The sequence below is a fragment of the Myotis daubentonii genome, chromosome 19 (assembly GCF_963259705.1).
Source record: "Myotis daubentonii chromosome 19, mMyoDau2.1, whole genome shotgun sequence".
NCBI classification, from domain to species: Eukaryota; Metazoa; Chordata; class Mammalia; order Chiroptera; family Vespertilionidae; genus Myotis; species Myotis daubentonii.
Window position 1 is genome coordinate 4,392,735 of NC_081858.1, and position 18,257 is coordinate 4,410,991.

An 18,257-nucleotide genomic window follows, 5' to 3' on the forward strand; every position below is an offset into this window, starting at 1 on the left:
CTAGCGGGGAGGGCCGGCCCACTTCAGTCCCTGTTTGCAGTCACATTATAAAGAGAGGAGCGAGCAGCTTCCCCAGAGGGGTTGCTATGGCAACCTCATCCAGCGGGCAAAGAACAGTGCTCTAAGCTTCAACTAGAAGGTCAGGAGATAAAAATAAATTCTAATTAACCCAGCACCCATATGGGACTTACACTGAGGAATTACCTGAAAACGTAAGACCAGTCAGGGTGAGATTTCCATGTTTTCCTTCCCTTTCTTATGTAAAACCCATGGACCAAGGGACTGAGGCTTTCCCTTCGCCATGTGGTTCCTTGGAAAGCAGACGTCTTCCTACGAGGCTGGAGTCTGCTGGTGGCCCTCTCTCTCTCTCTCACTCCCTGTACATCGCACGGCACAAGGGTCTGTGGGCTGGGCGTTGACGTGGTCCAGCAGGATAATAGCGAACACAATTCACACTTCAGAGTTGATCGTCACAGCCGAGACCTGAAATGTCGCATCATATCCCCATGAGTCAGTGCAAGCTCTGCATTTCTTAACTCTCTTAAAAGCCACGTTCCCTGACCTCCTCACAAAAGGGCAGTGAGGCTCAACTGGGGCCAGAGATGTGGAACATCCTATATAATAAAAATGCAAATCGACCGAATGGTGGAACAACCAGTGGCTACTCTCACTGACCACCCAGGGGCAGACGCTCAATGCAGGAGCTGCCCCCTGGTGGTCAGTGCACTCCCACGGGGGGAGCGTTGCTCAGCCAGAAGCCAGGGTCAGGAAAGACGTGGCAAAGCCTGGCGGGCCCTTTATAACAGCTGGAGCCACGTTCGCCACCCATGTCTGGGGCAGGTGCCCAGAGCGGCAGCCCTGTGCAGAGGACAAGCAGCATGTGTCCTGCTCCGTCTCTCTTTGCCCCCACCTCCCCTTGGGGCCCCGCTCCTGCAGCCTCCCCCTTGATCTGTATTTGTACCCAAATGACTGCTAGCCCTCCCCACCGAATGGGGCACACCCTTCCCCATGGCAACAAAGCTAACGGAAGTCGGAGGGGGAGTCACACAGACCCAGGGCCTAATCCCAGCGCTTTGAGCCGTGTGGTCTCGTGTGAGTGAATCCACCTCTCTGAGCTTCTGTGTCTCTTCTGCAGGATGGACCAGCTACCCCCCTAACCCCCCAAAGTCCAGGGGCCCCGGTGGCTTAAATGCGACCACTGTGGGAGGGCTGAGCGCAGGCCCAGGCATGGCGGCTACTGCCTTGACCATTTAGGCACGCCCCATCCTGTCCTGGGACAGATGTGCCCTAACTCCCTCCCTCTCTGCCTCCACACTTGGGTCTGGCTGCTTCCTCTGCCCTGAATGCCTCCCTCCCAGCTCCAAAGTGGAAGCCGTCCTTCCAGGTGGAAGTGGAACGGCACAGCCTTCCGGCCCTTCTCCCCAAACCCATGGGACCCGCTTCTCTGACCCCAGGACTCCTTGCCCCTCACCATGGAGATGCTTTCGGGAGTGACTCACACCCACCGCTGAGGAGAGTGAGGCTGGGAGAGGCGGCCGAAGCTCTGGCAGCCAGTGAGGCCGGGCTGGACGTGGGACCTCGTCTGTCTGACCTGCACCCACGTCCCCCTCGGCCCGGAGCTGCTGGGCGATGGGACAGGCGCCGTGATTACTGGGATGATTTTACTGATGAGGAAACTCCTGCGGCCTCCCTCCCTCCAAGAGCTTCGATGGGGGATGGGATGGGAGGACAGAGAGCAGAGTAGGTCTCCTTTGGCTCAGGCCCCTCCCCCCTCCCCCCTCCCCCTAGCCTACGCTCCCTTTTAGCTCTATAGCCAGGACCAGTGCTGTTCTGCAATGGTCACCTCATGGTTTCGCCAGGACTCGGAGAGTCAAGTGCCCTGGGTCCTTGGCTGCGGGGCCTTATCAGCAACGCGGTGCAGGGTGGTCTGTCCCAGCAGCCGGTCCGGCCTGGAGCACAGGTAGGCCCAGCCCCTGGGCCACCCTTCCCTCCAGGGGCTGCCCACTGGCTCCCTGACCTGCGTATGGCCCTGCCAGGGACCCTGTCCGGGGATGGGACCATCACCTGTGAGGGGACGTGTGGAGTCCGCCGCATCCCGGATGGCTTTGTTGCCGTCACAGATGGTGCCGATGGGCCTGGCAGCTGGCAGGTGTCCCAGCCAGGAGCTGGCCCAGGAAGCCAGGCTGCCGGGAGGTGAGGCTTGTGTCCATCCATCCAGCAAGTGGACGTGCAGGCCCTGTTTATGCTCCAGCTGCATGGGGAGCGGGTGCGGGCGGGAAGAATGTGCAAGCCGCCTGCCCTCAGAGAGCTCACTGTGTGTGGGGGGGAGGGGGGGCGCGGGGCGGGGTGGTGGTCTAATCCAACGAGATGCTCGATCACTCACTGAGCACTTACCCGGGCCTAGGGCACACTGCTACGGAACCCGCTTCATAGCTGGGAAAACTGCAGGTCCAGGCGGTAAGCCCTTGTCCAAGGTCCAGAGTCGGGTCACGGAGAGCCGAGATTCGCACCCTGTCCATTCCGGAGCCTCACCCAGCCCGGCAGCAGGAGACGGCTGGGAGGGGGAGGCCTTCTAGGCAAAGCCCCAGGCTGGTCTGCGGCTGGTACAGAGCCCGCTGTACACGCTGCTCAGCCCGCCCCGTCGCCCCTCCCACGCCTGCTGGAAGCAGACACGCTGCACCCACTTCGCTAACAAGGCCCTGCAGCATTTCTTAAAAGTATATTTTTATTTACTTCAGGCAGGAAGGGAGAGGGAGAGGGAGAGGGAGAGGGAGAGGGAGAGGGAGAGGGAGAGGGAGAGGGAGAGGGAGAGGGAGAGGGAGAGGGAGAGGGAGAGGGAGAGGGAGAGGGAGAGGGAGAGGGAGATAGAAACATCAATGAGGAGCGTTGTGGCACATGCCTCCTGGTTCATAGGTCAGCTCAGCCACTGAGCCAGGCTGGCCGCTTCAGGCCCCAAAGGCCCCGCCTGCAGTGAGTCGGTGCGGCCCGTCTTGATGGGTCTTGATGGTGTCGCCTCCTCTCCCCAGAAGCGGGTCTGCAGGAGATCGCAGAGCTGAGGGTCTGCGTGGAGCCCAGGGCGGCAGCTCCAACAGGGCCTGTTCAGGTTCCTCTCCAAGGCCAGGGCCAGGGCGGCTTCCATGGCGTCCTGAGTGTCCCCCGCTCATCTTGGGGGGAGCCACATCGCTGCGGTCCAAGTAGAAGCCCAGAGCGAGGCAGGTGCGGAGGCCGCAGAGGCAGGCTGGCCGGGCGGTGCACGGGGCGCCATCTGGGAGGCATAATTCTGAGAGTCTGGGAGCTCCTGGTTGTCCCGCAATAAGGAATTAAGGTCAAAACAAAACAAAAAAAACCAGCGTTGGCTGGTCTCGGAGCTGGGGAGGCGGAGGTGGTTCCGAAGGTGCTGACGGGAAAGAGGTTGGAGGGTGGCCGGAGGCTGGACGAAGGGGAGCTGGGGTCTGGTCTGTCCAAACACGATTGAGGCAAGAGACAGCCCCGGGGACGCCAGGGCGCCGCCAGCCCGTCAGGTCCTTTTCTGTGTCGTGCGTGTTTATTACGTATGTGAGCCTTTGTCACTCCAGCCCAAACTCGTTAAAAAAAACACACACAAAAAAAGGAAAATCCAAACAAAATGAAAGCTAAAACACCCCGAATCCCCTGACTCAGAGACATTATTAACACACCTGTGGTGCACACACACACACACCACACACACACACACGTACACACACGTACACACACGTACACACACGTACACACATACACACACGTACACACGTACACACACGTACACACGTACACACACGTACACACGTACACACACGTACACGCACGTACACACGCACGTACACACATACACACACACACGTACACACACACACACGTACACACACACACACGTACACACACGTACACACATACACACACGTACACACACACGTACACACATACACATACACACACGTACACACACGTACACACACGTACACACATACACACATACACACACACGTACACACATACACACACACGTACACACACGTACACACATACACACACGTACACACACACGTACACACACGTACACACATACACACACGCACACACACATGTACACACACGTACACACACGTACACACATACACACGTACACACATGTACACACACGTACACACACGTACACACACGTACACACACGTACACACACGTACACACACGTACACACGTACACACACGTACACACACATACACACACGTACACACGCACGTACACACGCACGTACACACATACACATACACACACGTACACACACGTACACACATACACATACACACACGTACACACACGTACACACACGTAAACACACATACACATACACACACGTACACACACGTACACACACGTACACACACATACACACACATACACACGTACACACACGTAAACACACATACACATACACACACGTACACACACATACACACACGTACACACACGTACACACACGTACACACACGTACTCACACACGTACACACACACACGTACATTGTTTCGTAGGATTTGGATCCAATGTGTATCATTTTATAACTTGGTGTTTGTCTTTTCACTTCGTAGATTGTGAACCATTTTCCATAGTAATAGATCTATGCGCACCATCATTTTAATACTTTTATGACATTTCGTAGAATCCCTTATTGTTAAATATTTCAAATACTGAATAATTAGCTCCCTGCTGTGGGGCGTTAGCTTGCAAGTGTTCACTGCAATGAGCAGCACTGAACCGAAAAAATAAAATGAAGTCCCCAAGGCTCCCCGACCTCGCTGCCTACTTCCTCCGAGACATGCTCAGCCGCGGAATGCGGGCCCTGGGCGCACATTTCTAGGACTTCTGTCGGTGTTGCCAAGCTGCCCTCCTGAAAGTCGTACCTGTGTCCAGGCCCCCACAGCGGAGAGCGCGGGCTGGGCACTCCCTCCAGCGGCCTGGTCCTGCGTGGATCCCGGGGCCACCAGAATCAAGCCCTCCTCGCCCCTCCCCAGCCCGAAGGCCCTGGCAGGCCATTTGCAGGCGGGGGCAGGTCACCGATGCCACTGGGTGTGGCCACGGCCGGACCCTGACCCCCGTTCCCATGGGCGCCTGTTCCCGAGGCCGGGCGCCCACACCTGTGACGGCAGCGAGCTTGTGAGTTATCGGCAGCCTCATTTCCCTCTACAGCCCCTACGGAGGGAACAGATGCGCGCACGTCGGAGGCAGTCATGCGGCAAGAGACTTTGGGGCCAATCCTTCCCATTCTGACAGCGTGTAATCGAGGTGAAGCCATAAATTTTATAAACAAGAACAAACGACCCTTAGCAACATATGTCTCAGATGTCTGCTCGACCTTCCAAGGTGATCGTAATAAAGGCACCTACTCACTGAGGATTCGGGCCTCGCGAGCGTCCGGTGTGGGCGGGGGGGGGAGGCCCCAGCCACCCCCAGGTCCTGGGTCAGCTGGACGCCTTTCTGCCATTGAATCAGTTCCCCAGGCTGCCTTCGCCCTGTGTCCCCTCAACTGGTGCGGCTTCCCCCCCTTCCCTGAGAGGCCGCTTGCAGTTCATGGCACTCTCTCCCCCCCTGCCCCAGCTAATTGTCTGTCACGCCCTCATCACCGCTGTCCCAAGATGCCCCCCATCTGAGGATGGGGTCCTTGTCCTGGCTCTGCTGCTGCCCACGGGGAGGCCTCGAGCAGTCTGCCTCACTGTGGAGCTAAGGCAGATCCAAGCTCAAATCCTAGTTTGGCCTCTTACTTGCTGTGTGACACTGGCCAAGGTGCCGTCTCCCTGAACATCCGTTTCTGTGTCTGAAACAAAGATTCTAATATCCACCGGATGGGGCTGCTGTGGGATCAATGCTAAGTGCACATGGAGGTTGCCCTCGGGTTGCCATGGTGATACGGTTTAAAGAGCTCTGCACATAGGAGAGTTCAATACATGCCAGCTCATTATTATAAGCATCATCCTCCTCCTCCTCCCAGAGGGCACTGCGTGATTCTGAGCAAGTGGCTTCACCCTGCTGAACCTCAGTTTCTTCCCCTGTGAAGTGGGGAGAGCAGCCACACATACTGCATAGGGTTCTGAGAACTAAGAAGACATGAAAACCCAGCCAAGGGGTACAGCTGAGCGTGTAGCTAAGTGTTGAGTAAATGCTAGTCGTGGGGTTTGGAGGAGTAGAGCCCGATTTAAAACCTCGCTCCACCTCCTAGCGATGTGTGACCTTGAGAAAGTCATTTATCTTCTCTGGGCCTCAGTTTCCTCATCTGTAAGTTAGGGATGATAGTAATAGTACCTACCACCTTCCTGTGTTTTGAAAGAGTGAAATGCACTACTACTGCATGTAAGCTGCTTAGCAACATGCCTGGACACACGCAGTGGTCAAATTGTGGCCATTATCAGCATTTACTTACTAAATTCTCCTCTCTCGGCCTCAGTTCCCTCATCTGTAAAATGGGACAATGATCACCGAAATCGCTTTTGGCTGTCATTGCTCTGTGACCATCAGCTCTCCCTTCACTTTGGGATGGTGTTTCCAGAGCCAGTCCCCTGTCTGACGGGGACCAGACCCCCTGGCGGCCACCTGTCTCCCTGCCCTCAGCAAGTCTAACCGCACTGAGACGCTGCTCAGCGTGCTCCGGGCTTCGCCGGCCTGAGCTGTTACAAAGTGCTTTGGAAAGGATAACGTGATTCAACACCAATAGCTACTTTTCTTTTCTTTTTTTAGCTGCCACCTGTGCCAGGCCTATGGCCTTACCCCTGAGCCCTTGGAAGCAGGAATCATCCCGTTACAAAAGGTGAGGATTGGGGCTCAGAGTGGTTGAACAGCTCACTCAAGGTGACTCAGTAAGAAGTGGCAGCCAGAACTTGAATTCCAATAGTAATAATGATAATAATAATAGCAGCTCACATATGCCGGGGTTGGGGGGGGGGTGCTAAGTCCTTATAAACTCCCCATGAGGGAGTATCGCCGCATTAAACTCCCCAGTGGTCCTGTCGGGTAGATATTACAACAGTCCCCCCGCCCCCCAACCTCGGTTTTGCTTTCCATGGTTTCAGTTACCCATGGTCAACCACGGTCCAAAAATATTAAATGGAAAATTCCAGGTATAATTCATAAATTTTAAATGGTGCATCCCTCTGAGTACACGAGATCTCCTGCCGTCTCGGGACATCCCCAAGGTTCCTGGGCGCCCCAACCTGCCCGTCCCGACTCTGCCTGGGCTCCAGCACCGCCTTCCGTGAGGGGCTCCCAGAGAAGAAACGCAACAGGCCCAGGCGGGGGACAGCCACCCGCTGGGCTGCAGAGGTGGGCGGGGGACAGCCACCCGCTGGGCTGCAGCGGTGGGCCCGGGCCCTCCATGGAGAGGATCAGACCGGCCGGGCGCATCGCCGGGGAGATTCCCGGGCCTGGTCTGCAGGGAGGGGTGGGCCACGGCCCCAGGCACTGACGTATGGAGCATCCGTGCAGAATTTATGACACAAAGAATTGCATTCATTCAACTGAAATGCGCCTGGATTCTTAAAGGTTCAGTCGTGAAAACGGGGACCGAGCGACTAGACACTGGATGGGCTGTCGGGAGGGTGTGGGGAGAGGGGAGGGTGACACTGCGGCCGAGGGGGCTCAGAACCGGGACGTTTGTCACTGGGACGAGTTACAAGTTCGGGCTGCAAACATCACTCGGTGAAAAATGCACATTCACAGTGGCCATGGAGTATCCGTGAAGGGGAAGCAGCTGAGAAAGGAGGCAGCAGAACCCACGAGTGCCTGACACTGTGCTCGCGGCCCAGGCCGTGGTGAAGCGACTGCCAAGCGGCGGCTGGGGGACAGGAGCGCGGGGCTGGGGGCACAGGCCACTTCCTGGGCCGCAATTTGGTGCTGACAAGTGGGCTCCTGTGAGCCTGTCTCGTCACCGGCAAAGCAGAGCACACACTGCTCCCTCGGGGGTGCTGAGGGTGTGAGGAGAGGAAGTCTGTGGAGATGGGGTGCGTGGGGCGTGAGGAGAGGAAGTCTGTGGAGATGGGGGTGCATGGGGCGTGAGGAGAGGAAGTCTGTGGAGATGGGGGTGCGTGGGGCGCGAGGAGAGGAAGACTATGGAGATGGGGGTGCGTGGGGCGTGAGGAGAGGAAGTCTGTGGAGATGGGGGTGCATGGGGCGTGAGGAGAGGAAGTCTGTGGAGATGGGGGTGCTGAGGGCATGAGGAGAGGAAGTCTGTGGAGATGGGGGTGCTGAGGGCATGAGGAGAAGAAGTCTGTGGAGATGGGGGTGCTGAGGGCGTGAGGAGAGGAAGTCTGTGGAGATGGGGGTGCTGAGGGCGTGAGGAGAGGAAGTCTGTGGAGCTCGGGGCCGGGCATGCAGTGGCTGGCACAATCAATATGGCGGGTCCGCCCGAGGGGATGCCCAACCACCAGCTCATCTCCAGCATCCCGAGAGCTGACCTGAGCTGGGTGAGCCGGCGAGGCACTTTCTTGGGTGCAGAATGTATGGGAGCGCCCAAAACTCCAGTAATCTAGGTAATATTTTCAAAGTCTTTTTACTTATCTAGTTTCTTATTTTTTTCAAACAGTCTTTTAAAAATCACAATTATGCAAAAAGAACCCCTGATCCACAAGGCACCAGCTTGAAGCCTGCATTCCTCTCCCCACCCTGCCTGGCTGGGCGCTGGGGGGTCACGCGTGAGGGCTGACAGTGGTGCAGGCGGGCGACTGGGGCTTTAGAGAGGAGGGTCGTGTGTTTTATCTGTGGAGCTTGCAAACTTGTCCGACCGGGTTCTAGACAAGGGGCTACCTTGACAAGCGGGCATGGGGTGCACACTTTGCCTCTTGCCCCGGGCTCCAGGGTGGCTGCGTCGGGCGCTGCAGAGGAAAGCAGGTTCCTGTTGGTGGCACAGGGCACACCCTCAAGATGCCAAGTCTGCCCTGCGCCCGGGCTGTCTCTCAGGGAACGTTTGCTTGCGGGCGAGGGGGCCTGGGAGCCTGAGTTACATCTGGCCTGTGACAGTCCCTCCCAGCAAGGGCTGGGGTGGGATTTGGGACAGGCACATGCCTTGCTCCCAAGAGCTTCCCATGAGGAGGCTGCATTTCCTCAGGAGCTTCTCTGTCCGCCGTGGCTTCCGCCGTGGCTTCCGCCGTGGCTAGGAGCAGGTCGGGACTGTTGCTTTGCTCCGTGTCCTGCTCCTCCCGGGGAGACCTTGAGGAGCCGGCAGGCTGAGTGCACGGAACCGGTGGCTGCAGCTCTTGGAGCAAAACCCGCCGGCGCAGCCCCAGTGCAGCTTGGCATCGCCCTCCGGAAAGGCTGCTGCTTCCACCGCTCCAGCTGGTCACCAACACTGAGCCTGCTGCGCACCAGCCCGGCGCTCGCCCTGGCCCAGGGGGAACCAGGCGGTCACGGGCACCTCAGCAGCTCTGCCCGGCCCTAAGGGGCTCCTGAAGCCTGCTGGGAACAAAGGACTAGAGGGACTTGTGCCTGTTCCTCCAGCCAAATTCCCAGCGAGGTGGTAGGAATGAAAGCAGACGGTGTGGATGCTGGCGGACATGCCCGCTGGGACCAGCCTCCCAGCCTCCAGCCTCCTGGTGCCTCAGGCTAAGCAGGCGCTCAGCCCGAGTGATCCCTGGATGGAGTTCACAGGCACCTCAGCAGCAGCGAGCCAGCCCTCTCAAGTCATTTCCTGCCGTTAGCAGCATGGACCCTGCAGGGGCCCGGGCTGCCTGCCCGCCCTCCATCACATACATCCCCTTCCCAAGGACACAGCTGGCGCTGGCGGCCTCGGTTCACGGCGGGAGGGAGCGGCGGTGACAGGTGAAATAAAGCACAGCTGCGCCTGGATCTGAGCATGCACCAGCCAAGCGCAGCATCAGGGGCTACGGCCCGCCTGCCGGCCTCACTGGAAGCGGAGGGCCTTAGTGTCTTGAGCTGAGAACGTTCCCTCAGCCCTTGACACCATCTGCCTGGGCAGGATGTCTTCCTTTAAGGGGTGGCGTTTCCCTCGCCAGTTTTCACCCCTGGATGGGGGAGGGTCCTGGGAGAGCATTCTGTAGGCCGCACCCCGCCATGCACACGGGGCCCACGGGGAGTGGTTCCCCGGCCTCCTGTCACGCTGCCGCGGCCCTTCCCCTGACGGAGGCGGTGCCGGTGGCTCCCGGCAACTCCGCTTCCACCGTCTGCCTCCCCCTTACAAATGGGCGCAGTAAGTCAGGGACACCCCAGGGGCCGCTGGGGCCACTCCCAGTCCTTGGACGTGCGGAGTTGACGCGGAAGGGCTCTCTCACGCTCGCTTCTTCCCTCCCTCTCTCTCACACACACTCGGTTCAAGCCTTTCCCACTTTTATTCTTTTCTGTGCGTCTTCTCATTACAGCAGTCACTTCGCCCTCCTTTCTGCACGTGAACCCAGTCCCGAGAAGACCAAGGAGGGCCTGTCGGGCAGATTTCTCCAGCAGCCGCTGCCCGAGGGAAGTGGCAGGGGCTCTGGAGGCAGCTGAGCGTGGACAAAAGACCCTGGTCCAGCCCTGGGGCGAGGCCTTCGGGAACCAGGTCAAGGCCAACTCCTCTTCCCTGGTGGCCACCCCGGAGGGTCCACACGGCTCCCCTTTCCGCTGTTCCCGAGCGCCTCGGGTTCAGTCCGACGGGTCACTTTTCTTGTATATTTTCTCTCGCTTCCCCTCCTTCATGGCTGCGTACCTGGCTAGCGTGAAGAGATAGTCGCTGAGTCTGGAGGGACAGAGAGCAGCAGACAGAATGATCTGAAAGGGGCAATCGATGCTAACTGGGTCCTTCCCATATTAGCCTTCAAGAAGGAAATCAGTCACGTGCCCCGGCAGCACCGGGTGGGACGAAGAGCAGCGGCCAACCTGGGCCTGACAGATGGCACTGGGAGCCAGCATCCGTGAGAGCCACGCGCCCGACTCTGGCGCCAGGGCTGGGGGGTTCCCAGGGGACAAGGCCGCTACCCCTGCCCAACCTCAGAGGCTGGTGACCTTGGGCCAGTCTCAAGTGCTTTCCGCACCGTCCAGTGACCAGGACTAGGGCCTCTCAAACTAACATGCACACGAGTCCTTGGGGAACCTGGCAACCTGCAGATTCTCATTTGGGGGAGCTGGCCAGGCCTGCGGTTCTGCAGGTCTAACCCACGCCAGGTGACGCAGACACTGCTGGGCTGAGGACCTGTACGAAGAACCCACACATTCCTGGCTGTGCCAGGGCAGACCCCCCTCATTTCTGGTCCCTTTCCAGGGACAAGAGCGCCCCAACACCCCCAAGGAGCTGCTGCTGTGCTCATGAATGCAACATTCCTCTCCCCTCACAGGAGGAAACGAGTTGGTCAGAACCCATCAAAGCCTGGGCCATGTCTGTGTGGGAGGGGTGGGCCACAATAGGGGCCACTCCAGATCCTGGCTAAGGCCATTTTCTGGACACCCAGAACGGCTCCCAGGGGTCCCCAGCACTTGGCCTGCCCCTGGGCCTGGCCTTGCCCACACTAGAACTGCGCGAGCCAATGCTGAAGGAGAACCCAGTGGAGAAGGCCCTGGCCCAGCTGTGGCCCTGGCGGCGAGGCTGAGGGCGGGGCTACAGGGGACCTCCCTGGCCCAGCCAGCGATCGGGCCCTGTGCGGGGGCCCCAAGCCGGACGGTCCTGAGCTCGCTTTGCCCGGAGGTGTCCTCCGCTCACACTGCCCAGGGGCCTCACCAGGGGAAGACCGGCTGTGAGAAGGTCTCTCTCCTGCCTGGGCCCCACCATGACGCCTGTCACCGTCTCTCTGGTTACCAGCCTCAAAGCAGGCCCCTTGTCACAGCACTGTCCATTCGTTCTGATGTTCTTCTTCGCTGGTCGTTATAGCAGCTTCTCCCCACAAGACCTTCACCTCACTGGGGACAGGGATGTACCGCCTTGCTCTCTGCTGCATCCCGTGCCGGGCTCAGTGCTGGGCACAGACGCCCTCACTGAATGTGAAGTGAATGAGTGAGGTCCGTTCCGTTGTTGCTACTTCCCATCATGTCGCGTTTGTCAGAGAGATCTCCAGTTTCCATGTAAGTACCTGTTTAAGAACTTGGCCACGTTTGCATCCGTCTCACCCGTCTGGACAAGAGGCGCCACGCTGGAAAGGGAGGAGTCACTGCGTCACACGGGATCAACGTCACAGGATCCGCACACTACAGGGCCCAGGGCTCCGTCCCCGCCAGCAGTCACGGCCACCGCAGCGTGACCTGGGGCCCTTGCGGGTCTACGTGGACATTCTAGACAGTGGGCCGCTGTCTGCTGACCACCAACGACGGGCAGACCAGGTCTGCTGTGGTGGCTGGACGACACGGAGGTGACCCCCCCGCCTGCCTCCAGCCCCCTCTGCCCGGGCCCTCACCGTCTCTCAGCCCGGCGGCACACGGCCCGGCAGAAGTGCAGTGCAGCGCTGCTCTTGCCGCCCGACTGGAAGGAGAAAGCAGGTGTTGGGTGGAGGGAGGGGTGGGTGGGTGTGCCCAGTGCAGACAGCAAGCTCCTCACACAGAGGGTGGGCCCTGCCCCCAGCACGCAGTGTTCTGCATGCAGAGGGCCCCGCCGGGGCACAGCCCTGGGCACCCCTTCAGAGAGGACAGGGCTGGGAGGGCAGGGGACGTGGAGGGCAGCTGTCACTGTAAAATATTGGAGAGGGGGACGTGGCCTGCAGCCACCCCAGGTGGAGGCTGCCCAGTACCTACAGGCAGAATGAAAGCCGTGAGAGGGGGGAGCTGGCCGGAGTACTTGTCGATCCACTGCTCCAGCTCCAGGATGCGCCCCGACTCAAATGTGGTGCGTCCTGAGGAGCCAAGGAGAAGGACACGGCCATGAGGCCCATCGCCCCGAGCATCGAGGAAACCGCCCGGTGCCTTCCAAACCACTCCCACTCTCAGGGTCTGCGGGCCAGGCTGACGGGGTCCCACGTGACACCCAGGAGAGTCCCCGTTCAGTCCAGCCCCCGCAGGGCCCTCCCAGTCCACACGCGGCTCAGAGAGCGAATTACTTAAGTGAGCCTCCCGGGCGGAGGAGCGGGGTGTCGCCAGGGCGGAGCCAACGTCCTGCAGGGAGCACTGGATCTGGGAAGCAACAGAAGGCGCCAGTGAAGATCTACTGTGGCTCCTGGCTCCCCGTGCAAAGGTGTCCCCTGACAGCAAGGCATGCGGCTGGCCTGGTGGGGGTTGTCAGAGCTTTCATCAGCAGCACTGACAGGCTAATGAGCAAACTGCCTGGACTTTCAGCGTGCTGGACGCCAGCCCCGTGGAGAGGAGACCTGGCTCGCGTGGGGACGGCTGGGTTAGGAAGACAATGAGCGTCGAGCGCCCAGTGACGGCCACGAGGAATCTCCTCGCCCCCATCCTGGGCGGTTTATCTCGGAGGCTGTCATGCGCACTGCAGGCTGCATGCGGCATCCCAGGCCTCCACCCACTAGATGCCAGGACCTCCGCCTCCAGCTGGGACAACCAGCCATGTCTCCAGACATTGTCAAATGTCCCTGGGGGGCAGAGAGCACGGACAACCCTTTACATTCCTTCTCTTGGACCAATCCTCACCACTTGCCTTGGAGGGAGGATTATCTGGGTGTCCCCATTTTACAGATGGAGAAACTGAGGCTCAGAGGAAGAGTGACTCTCCCAGGTGACACAGAGAGGAAGTGATGATCAAATGCCAAATCCAGTTACGGTCGGTCACCAGGCCTCAGGGGTAAACAAAAAATGTTACTCACTTTCTCAAGCTCCTCAGCAAATGGGTGGCCCTTTTCCGCAATTAATTCCATAGCAAACCTATGAGGGAAAAGGAAAAAGAATCTGCCTCTAACATAACATCCCCAGGCCCTGCTTTGCTGTAAGGCCACGGTTCTCAGGTGACGGGCCATTCAGCTAACTTGGCTATAATAGCCTTGGTGTTATTTCTTGCTGGCAATAAGAACCTCACAACCTTCCACTTGGTTAAATGTATTTGTTTCTCAAAACGCCTTTTCTTACACTCATGACTCATCCAGTCAACAATGCCTGTTCAGTGCCTACTCTGGCCAGGTCCAGGCGATTCCATGGTGAGCTCTATGCAGCAGGAGGGGAAGACATGGACTGACTGTCACATGACTGAAGGTGGACTTGCAAACTGAGGCCAGTGCTCTGAAGGAAAGGGCTTGATTCCTGGAAAACCTGGCCTTGGCTAGGGCTCAGGAGGGCTTCCCGGAGGAAGCGATGCTGCAGGTGGGACTTTAAAGGCCGAATAGGAGTTTCCTGGGAAGGAGCGGGTCGGGGAAGGAAGGTGCCCAGGGCAGGTCAGGCACTGGCCTCCCTCGGACTCTGCCCTCCACTTCTGTGCCGTCAGGGTCCTGGCAGGGGACAGACAGTGGTGCTTTCGAAGGGTTCCCAGGGAAAAGCTGTGCAAAGGGGCGCTAACAGAGCATGGGACGAGTTATGGAAACTGCTAACAGAGGCAAAGATCGGCAAGAGCCGAAGCCTGAGGGGACCAGGGAGGGTCCAAGGTGCCCTGGAGCCTGGGGAGAACTGCTCCTCGGTGGGGGCCGCCACCAGGAGCCACACAGCGGGAGAGAGTAGGCGAGAGCCCAGCTACCGCCAGAGCCACCTGCAGCCGGGAGCCGGGCAACACCCGCACCTCTCGACCCCTCACGGCTCCCGCGGTGCCTCCCACTGGCCGGGCCCACCTGAAAGCCAGAGGACAAAGGAATCAGCATGAAACCACCAGCAGATGGTAAAGGTCAGCCTCGCCCGGCACAGAGGCAAAGAGAATGGCTTTGGGAGGGCGAGCAGGACCACCGGGGCATCTCCCTAGCCCCGCTTCCCGTTAGAACCAAGCACACGTGTAATCAGCAGTCTAGGCTGGTCCTCCCGGCTGGGTGCACGGAGGGGCGAGCCGGGCTGGGACACCTTCTGTCCAGCACAGCATTGCCTCATGCCTGGCACGTGGCAGGTGCTCCCCGAGGGTGTTCTCCGGATGTCGGCCAGCTGTAGGCCCCTCCTCGGTGCTCGCCCCATCCCAGCTCCCACCACTTGTGGTCGCCCCTTTGGTGTCTGTCTTGCCCCACCCCTGCCCCACCAGACTGAGAGTGCCACGAAGCAGGGCCGGGGCTCCCTGCTCAGCAGCGCCCGGCACACAGAGGTGCTCAGTCACTAGCTGACACAGGGAGCTTCCACACGAGGCTTCGCCAGTCTCCTGCCCCACATCACCCGAAAGTGACGGCTTGCCATTTGCTGATTCTAAGTAACTGATGCTAGGATCCGCCTTCCCTCCCCTCTGCCCACATCATCTTGTGTCTGCCTGCCCCCCACACCAAGGGGTCTGCCTTCTCTACCCTCCTGGAAGACCACCTACACCTCCCATTATCTGTCCCGAAGATCTCACCTGGTCAGGCCCATCCTTGAGAAATGGAAGCCACAAATAGGGAAGTTTTAATAAAAACACCCGCTGGCATTGCTATTACTTGCACCAGGCACTGTCTTAGGGTGAACATGGAATTATCTTATTCAATCCCGACTAGAACCTAGTGAGATGGCAGCCATTACTATGATCATTGGACAGAACAGGAGACTGAGGCTCAGAGAGGCCAGGTGATTTGCCTGAAGCAACACAGCCAGTCAGCAGAGGTAGAGAATCTGAAGCCAGGTCTGTGTGGTTCCCACGACCGTCACCCACAGAGCTCCTGAACCAGCACGTGAGATAAGTGCCCCTCACCCTGTCAGCAGCTGGCTGGGTTTGGTGGACTGGACAATTGTCATCAAATACATGCTGCCCCTCCCACCGCACTGCAGTCAAGCATGTCCACGTGACTGGCTCTGGCCAGAGAAATGCGAGCAGAAGTGATGTGTCACTTCCGAGCCAGTGTGAGCTTTAGCGTGATCCCTGTTCCCTCTGCCACAGCTCCTGGTGCTGTCCTGGACAGAGGCTGTCCCGCCAGCCCAGGTCCCAGAGTGGCATCTTGTGGAACAGAAACACGCCCAGCCTGTGATGGGCTTGATGGGAGAGCATGGAATACACTTTGGTGCTGTGAATCATGGGGTTTGGGGGTTGCTGTTATCACAGCATGACCTGACTAATCCTGACTAACTCCGAGTCCACCTCTAAACCCTGGCTGTGTATACATACGCTCACCAAAGGGACCACATCCGACGCGCTGTATACTGGGCTCAACTCACTTCTTTCACTTAACGTGTGCGCCTCAAGGGCACACACGTCCTCACGGGAAGCGTGAGGGAGCCAGGGGCAGCGGGCAGGGCAGCCTCCCACGGCGTGGGACAGAGGGAAGGCGCTGGCCAGATGCGCCTGTGCTTCCAGGCCGAGGCAGGCTCGTCAAGGTGTGGCAACCGCCAGACTAGCCAGCAGTCGCACAGGCTTCGTGTGAATCACCTGTCCTGCTGCCCAACTCAAACTCTGCCTCCAGGCCAAGTCCATCTCCCTTACCCAATGGCGGAACTCAATTCATCTGTAGTTCCCAAGGCTTCGAACACCGGGTCGCCTTTGGGCCTCCTTTCTCCAGTGAAGGTGCTAGAAAACCCTGTGGGGGAAAAAAATGTTCAGCTGCCAAAAATTAGATTTTTTCGCCGATATGCACTTTTTAGAAAAATGTCTATTTCAAGTGTAATAACTGAGCCAGGGCTGCCACCCACTTTTTAATGGCTGCAAAGAATTTGGAAGAACTTTAAAATGGAGCCTGCCGTGTCTCTGCATTTTTCACCTTCCCCACCGTACCTTTGTCTCCTGTTTTGGTGTAAATCTTGGGGATCTTGGGTATCTTCGTGGGAGGCTGTGGCCTAATGAGAAAACAGACATCAAGAGGTGGTGAGTGGGGGTGGCTTCCACGCGGGGCACCTCCCTCGGTGGGTCCCAGCTTGCTGCTCATGGCCTCCGAGGCAGCACTCACCCCCTCATGCTTAACGCTCGTTGACATCATTCCCCTCCATATCCCTCTTAGCTGTAAGCCCTTGTGGCAGGTTCTGTGTCTTGCCCACATCCATGTCTGCAGAGTAGCTGATGTAGTGTATTTTTCAATGCAGAAGTTCAATAAATACTGAAATAACGTATCAATCACCTTTCCACAGCCCCTGCACTGTGCTGAAGGGATTGCCAGCATTATACCCTGAAATTGTCCCTGGAGTCTTCCCACATCTCCAACGGTAGGCACTACCCATGACTATTTTACTATGAACTGTGGCTCACAAGATGAGACCCACCTTCCTAGGTCACCCAGGAGGGGAGGGCTGGGACTCAGGCCCAAGGCCATCTTACTCCAGACCCCAAACTGTACCCTCTACTCTACCAAGTCGGGGCCTCTGGGTGGGGGGAGGAGGGGAGTGGGTGAGAAACATGGACCACGTCCTCTCTATGAAACCTCAAGATCCTCAGAAATAAAGAATTGCCAAAACAAGGTTAAAAACTAGCATTTCCAAATAGCCACATAACACCTTTAATACAGGCTTCAACACTAAAATAGGACATTGCAAGGTTTTTCAAAGGTTAAGACACTGGATCTAGGAGTAACATCTGGCTGCGTTATTAATCATGGCACTCTCTGTTCCGAGGCCCGGGAAGGGGTGCGGGTTTCAAGGTCTAGATGACAGCCATGCTTCCATCACGCAGTGCGCCTCTGGGTCTGAAAGTATAAGCTGCTTTGGGGGTCGGTGCACACTGAATGGAGGCCCTCCTGGCCGGGGAGCCAGGCGGGACGGCCTCCCGGCCCACAAGGGACATGCCCTGCCCCGAGCTTCTTGCAGTTTTCTTGTGCAAAGAAACCTTGTTCTCTGGCTCCCACGGTGCCTACATCGCCGTGGTGACGTCAGGAAAGAGGACTCACCCGGCAGGACGTCACAGCCGTGTGACGTCACTATGCGACGACAGTTCTGGGTGTCGGGTACCTTCCCAGCCAGGCACTTACCTGTCCCCGTCTTCTACGCCCGGGGAACCGCGGCTCTGGAAACGGGGACAAAGTAGCCTGCCGGCCGCGAGGCACCCGCGGAGGCCAAGGCGGCCCCCCAAAACCCACACAGCCATGCCCAAGCCGCTCGTCGGGGTTGAGCCCGCCAGGCTCCCGTCCAGGTCCCGGGGTTACTCCACCTACCGCCCGCCGCGCCACCGCTCAGCCTCTATTGCCATTGGTCCGTGGCTCTCGGCCCAGGGCGGGACACTCCCAGGATCTCGTTTCCTATTGGTTCGCGGGAGGAGCTGGGCGGGGAAATCCGTGACGTCTTGGTAGACAGCACCTATTGGCCAATGCTCGCGCGCTCCG

The 18,257-nt window shown here is 58.4% G+C and overlaps 1 protein-coding gene across 1 annotated transcript; it reads right to left on the reverse strand.

Moving 5' to 3' along the window:
- Positions 1-10,330: 10,330 nt before the first annotated feature.
- On the reverse strand, positions 10,331-18,217 carry MMAB (metabolism of cobalamin associated B). The gene is made up of 9 exons (XM_059676749.1): positions 17,907-18,217; positions 16,724-16,785; positions 16,436-16,529; positions 13,734-13,791; positions 13,014-13,086; positions 12,712-12,809; positions 12,378-12,442; positions 12,057-12,116; positions 10,331-10,732 (listed from the first exon to the last, which is right to left on the reverse strand). The coding sequence occupies exons 1-9, from the start codon at positions 18,020-18,022 to the stop codon at positions 10,639-10,641; spliced, it is 720 nt and encodes a 239-aa protein (XP_059532732.1). The 5' UTR covers positions 18,023-18,217; the 3' UTR covers positions 10,331-10,638.
- Positions 18,218-18,257: the final 40 nt, after the last annotated feature.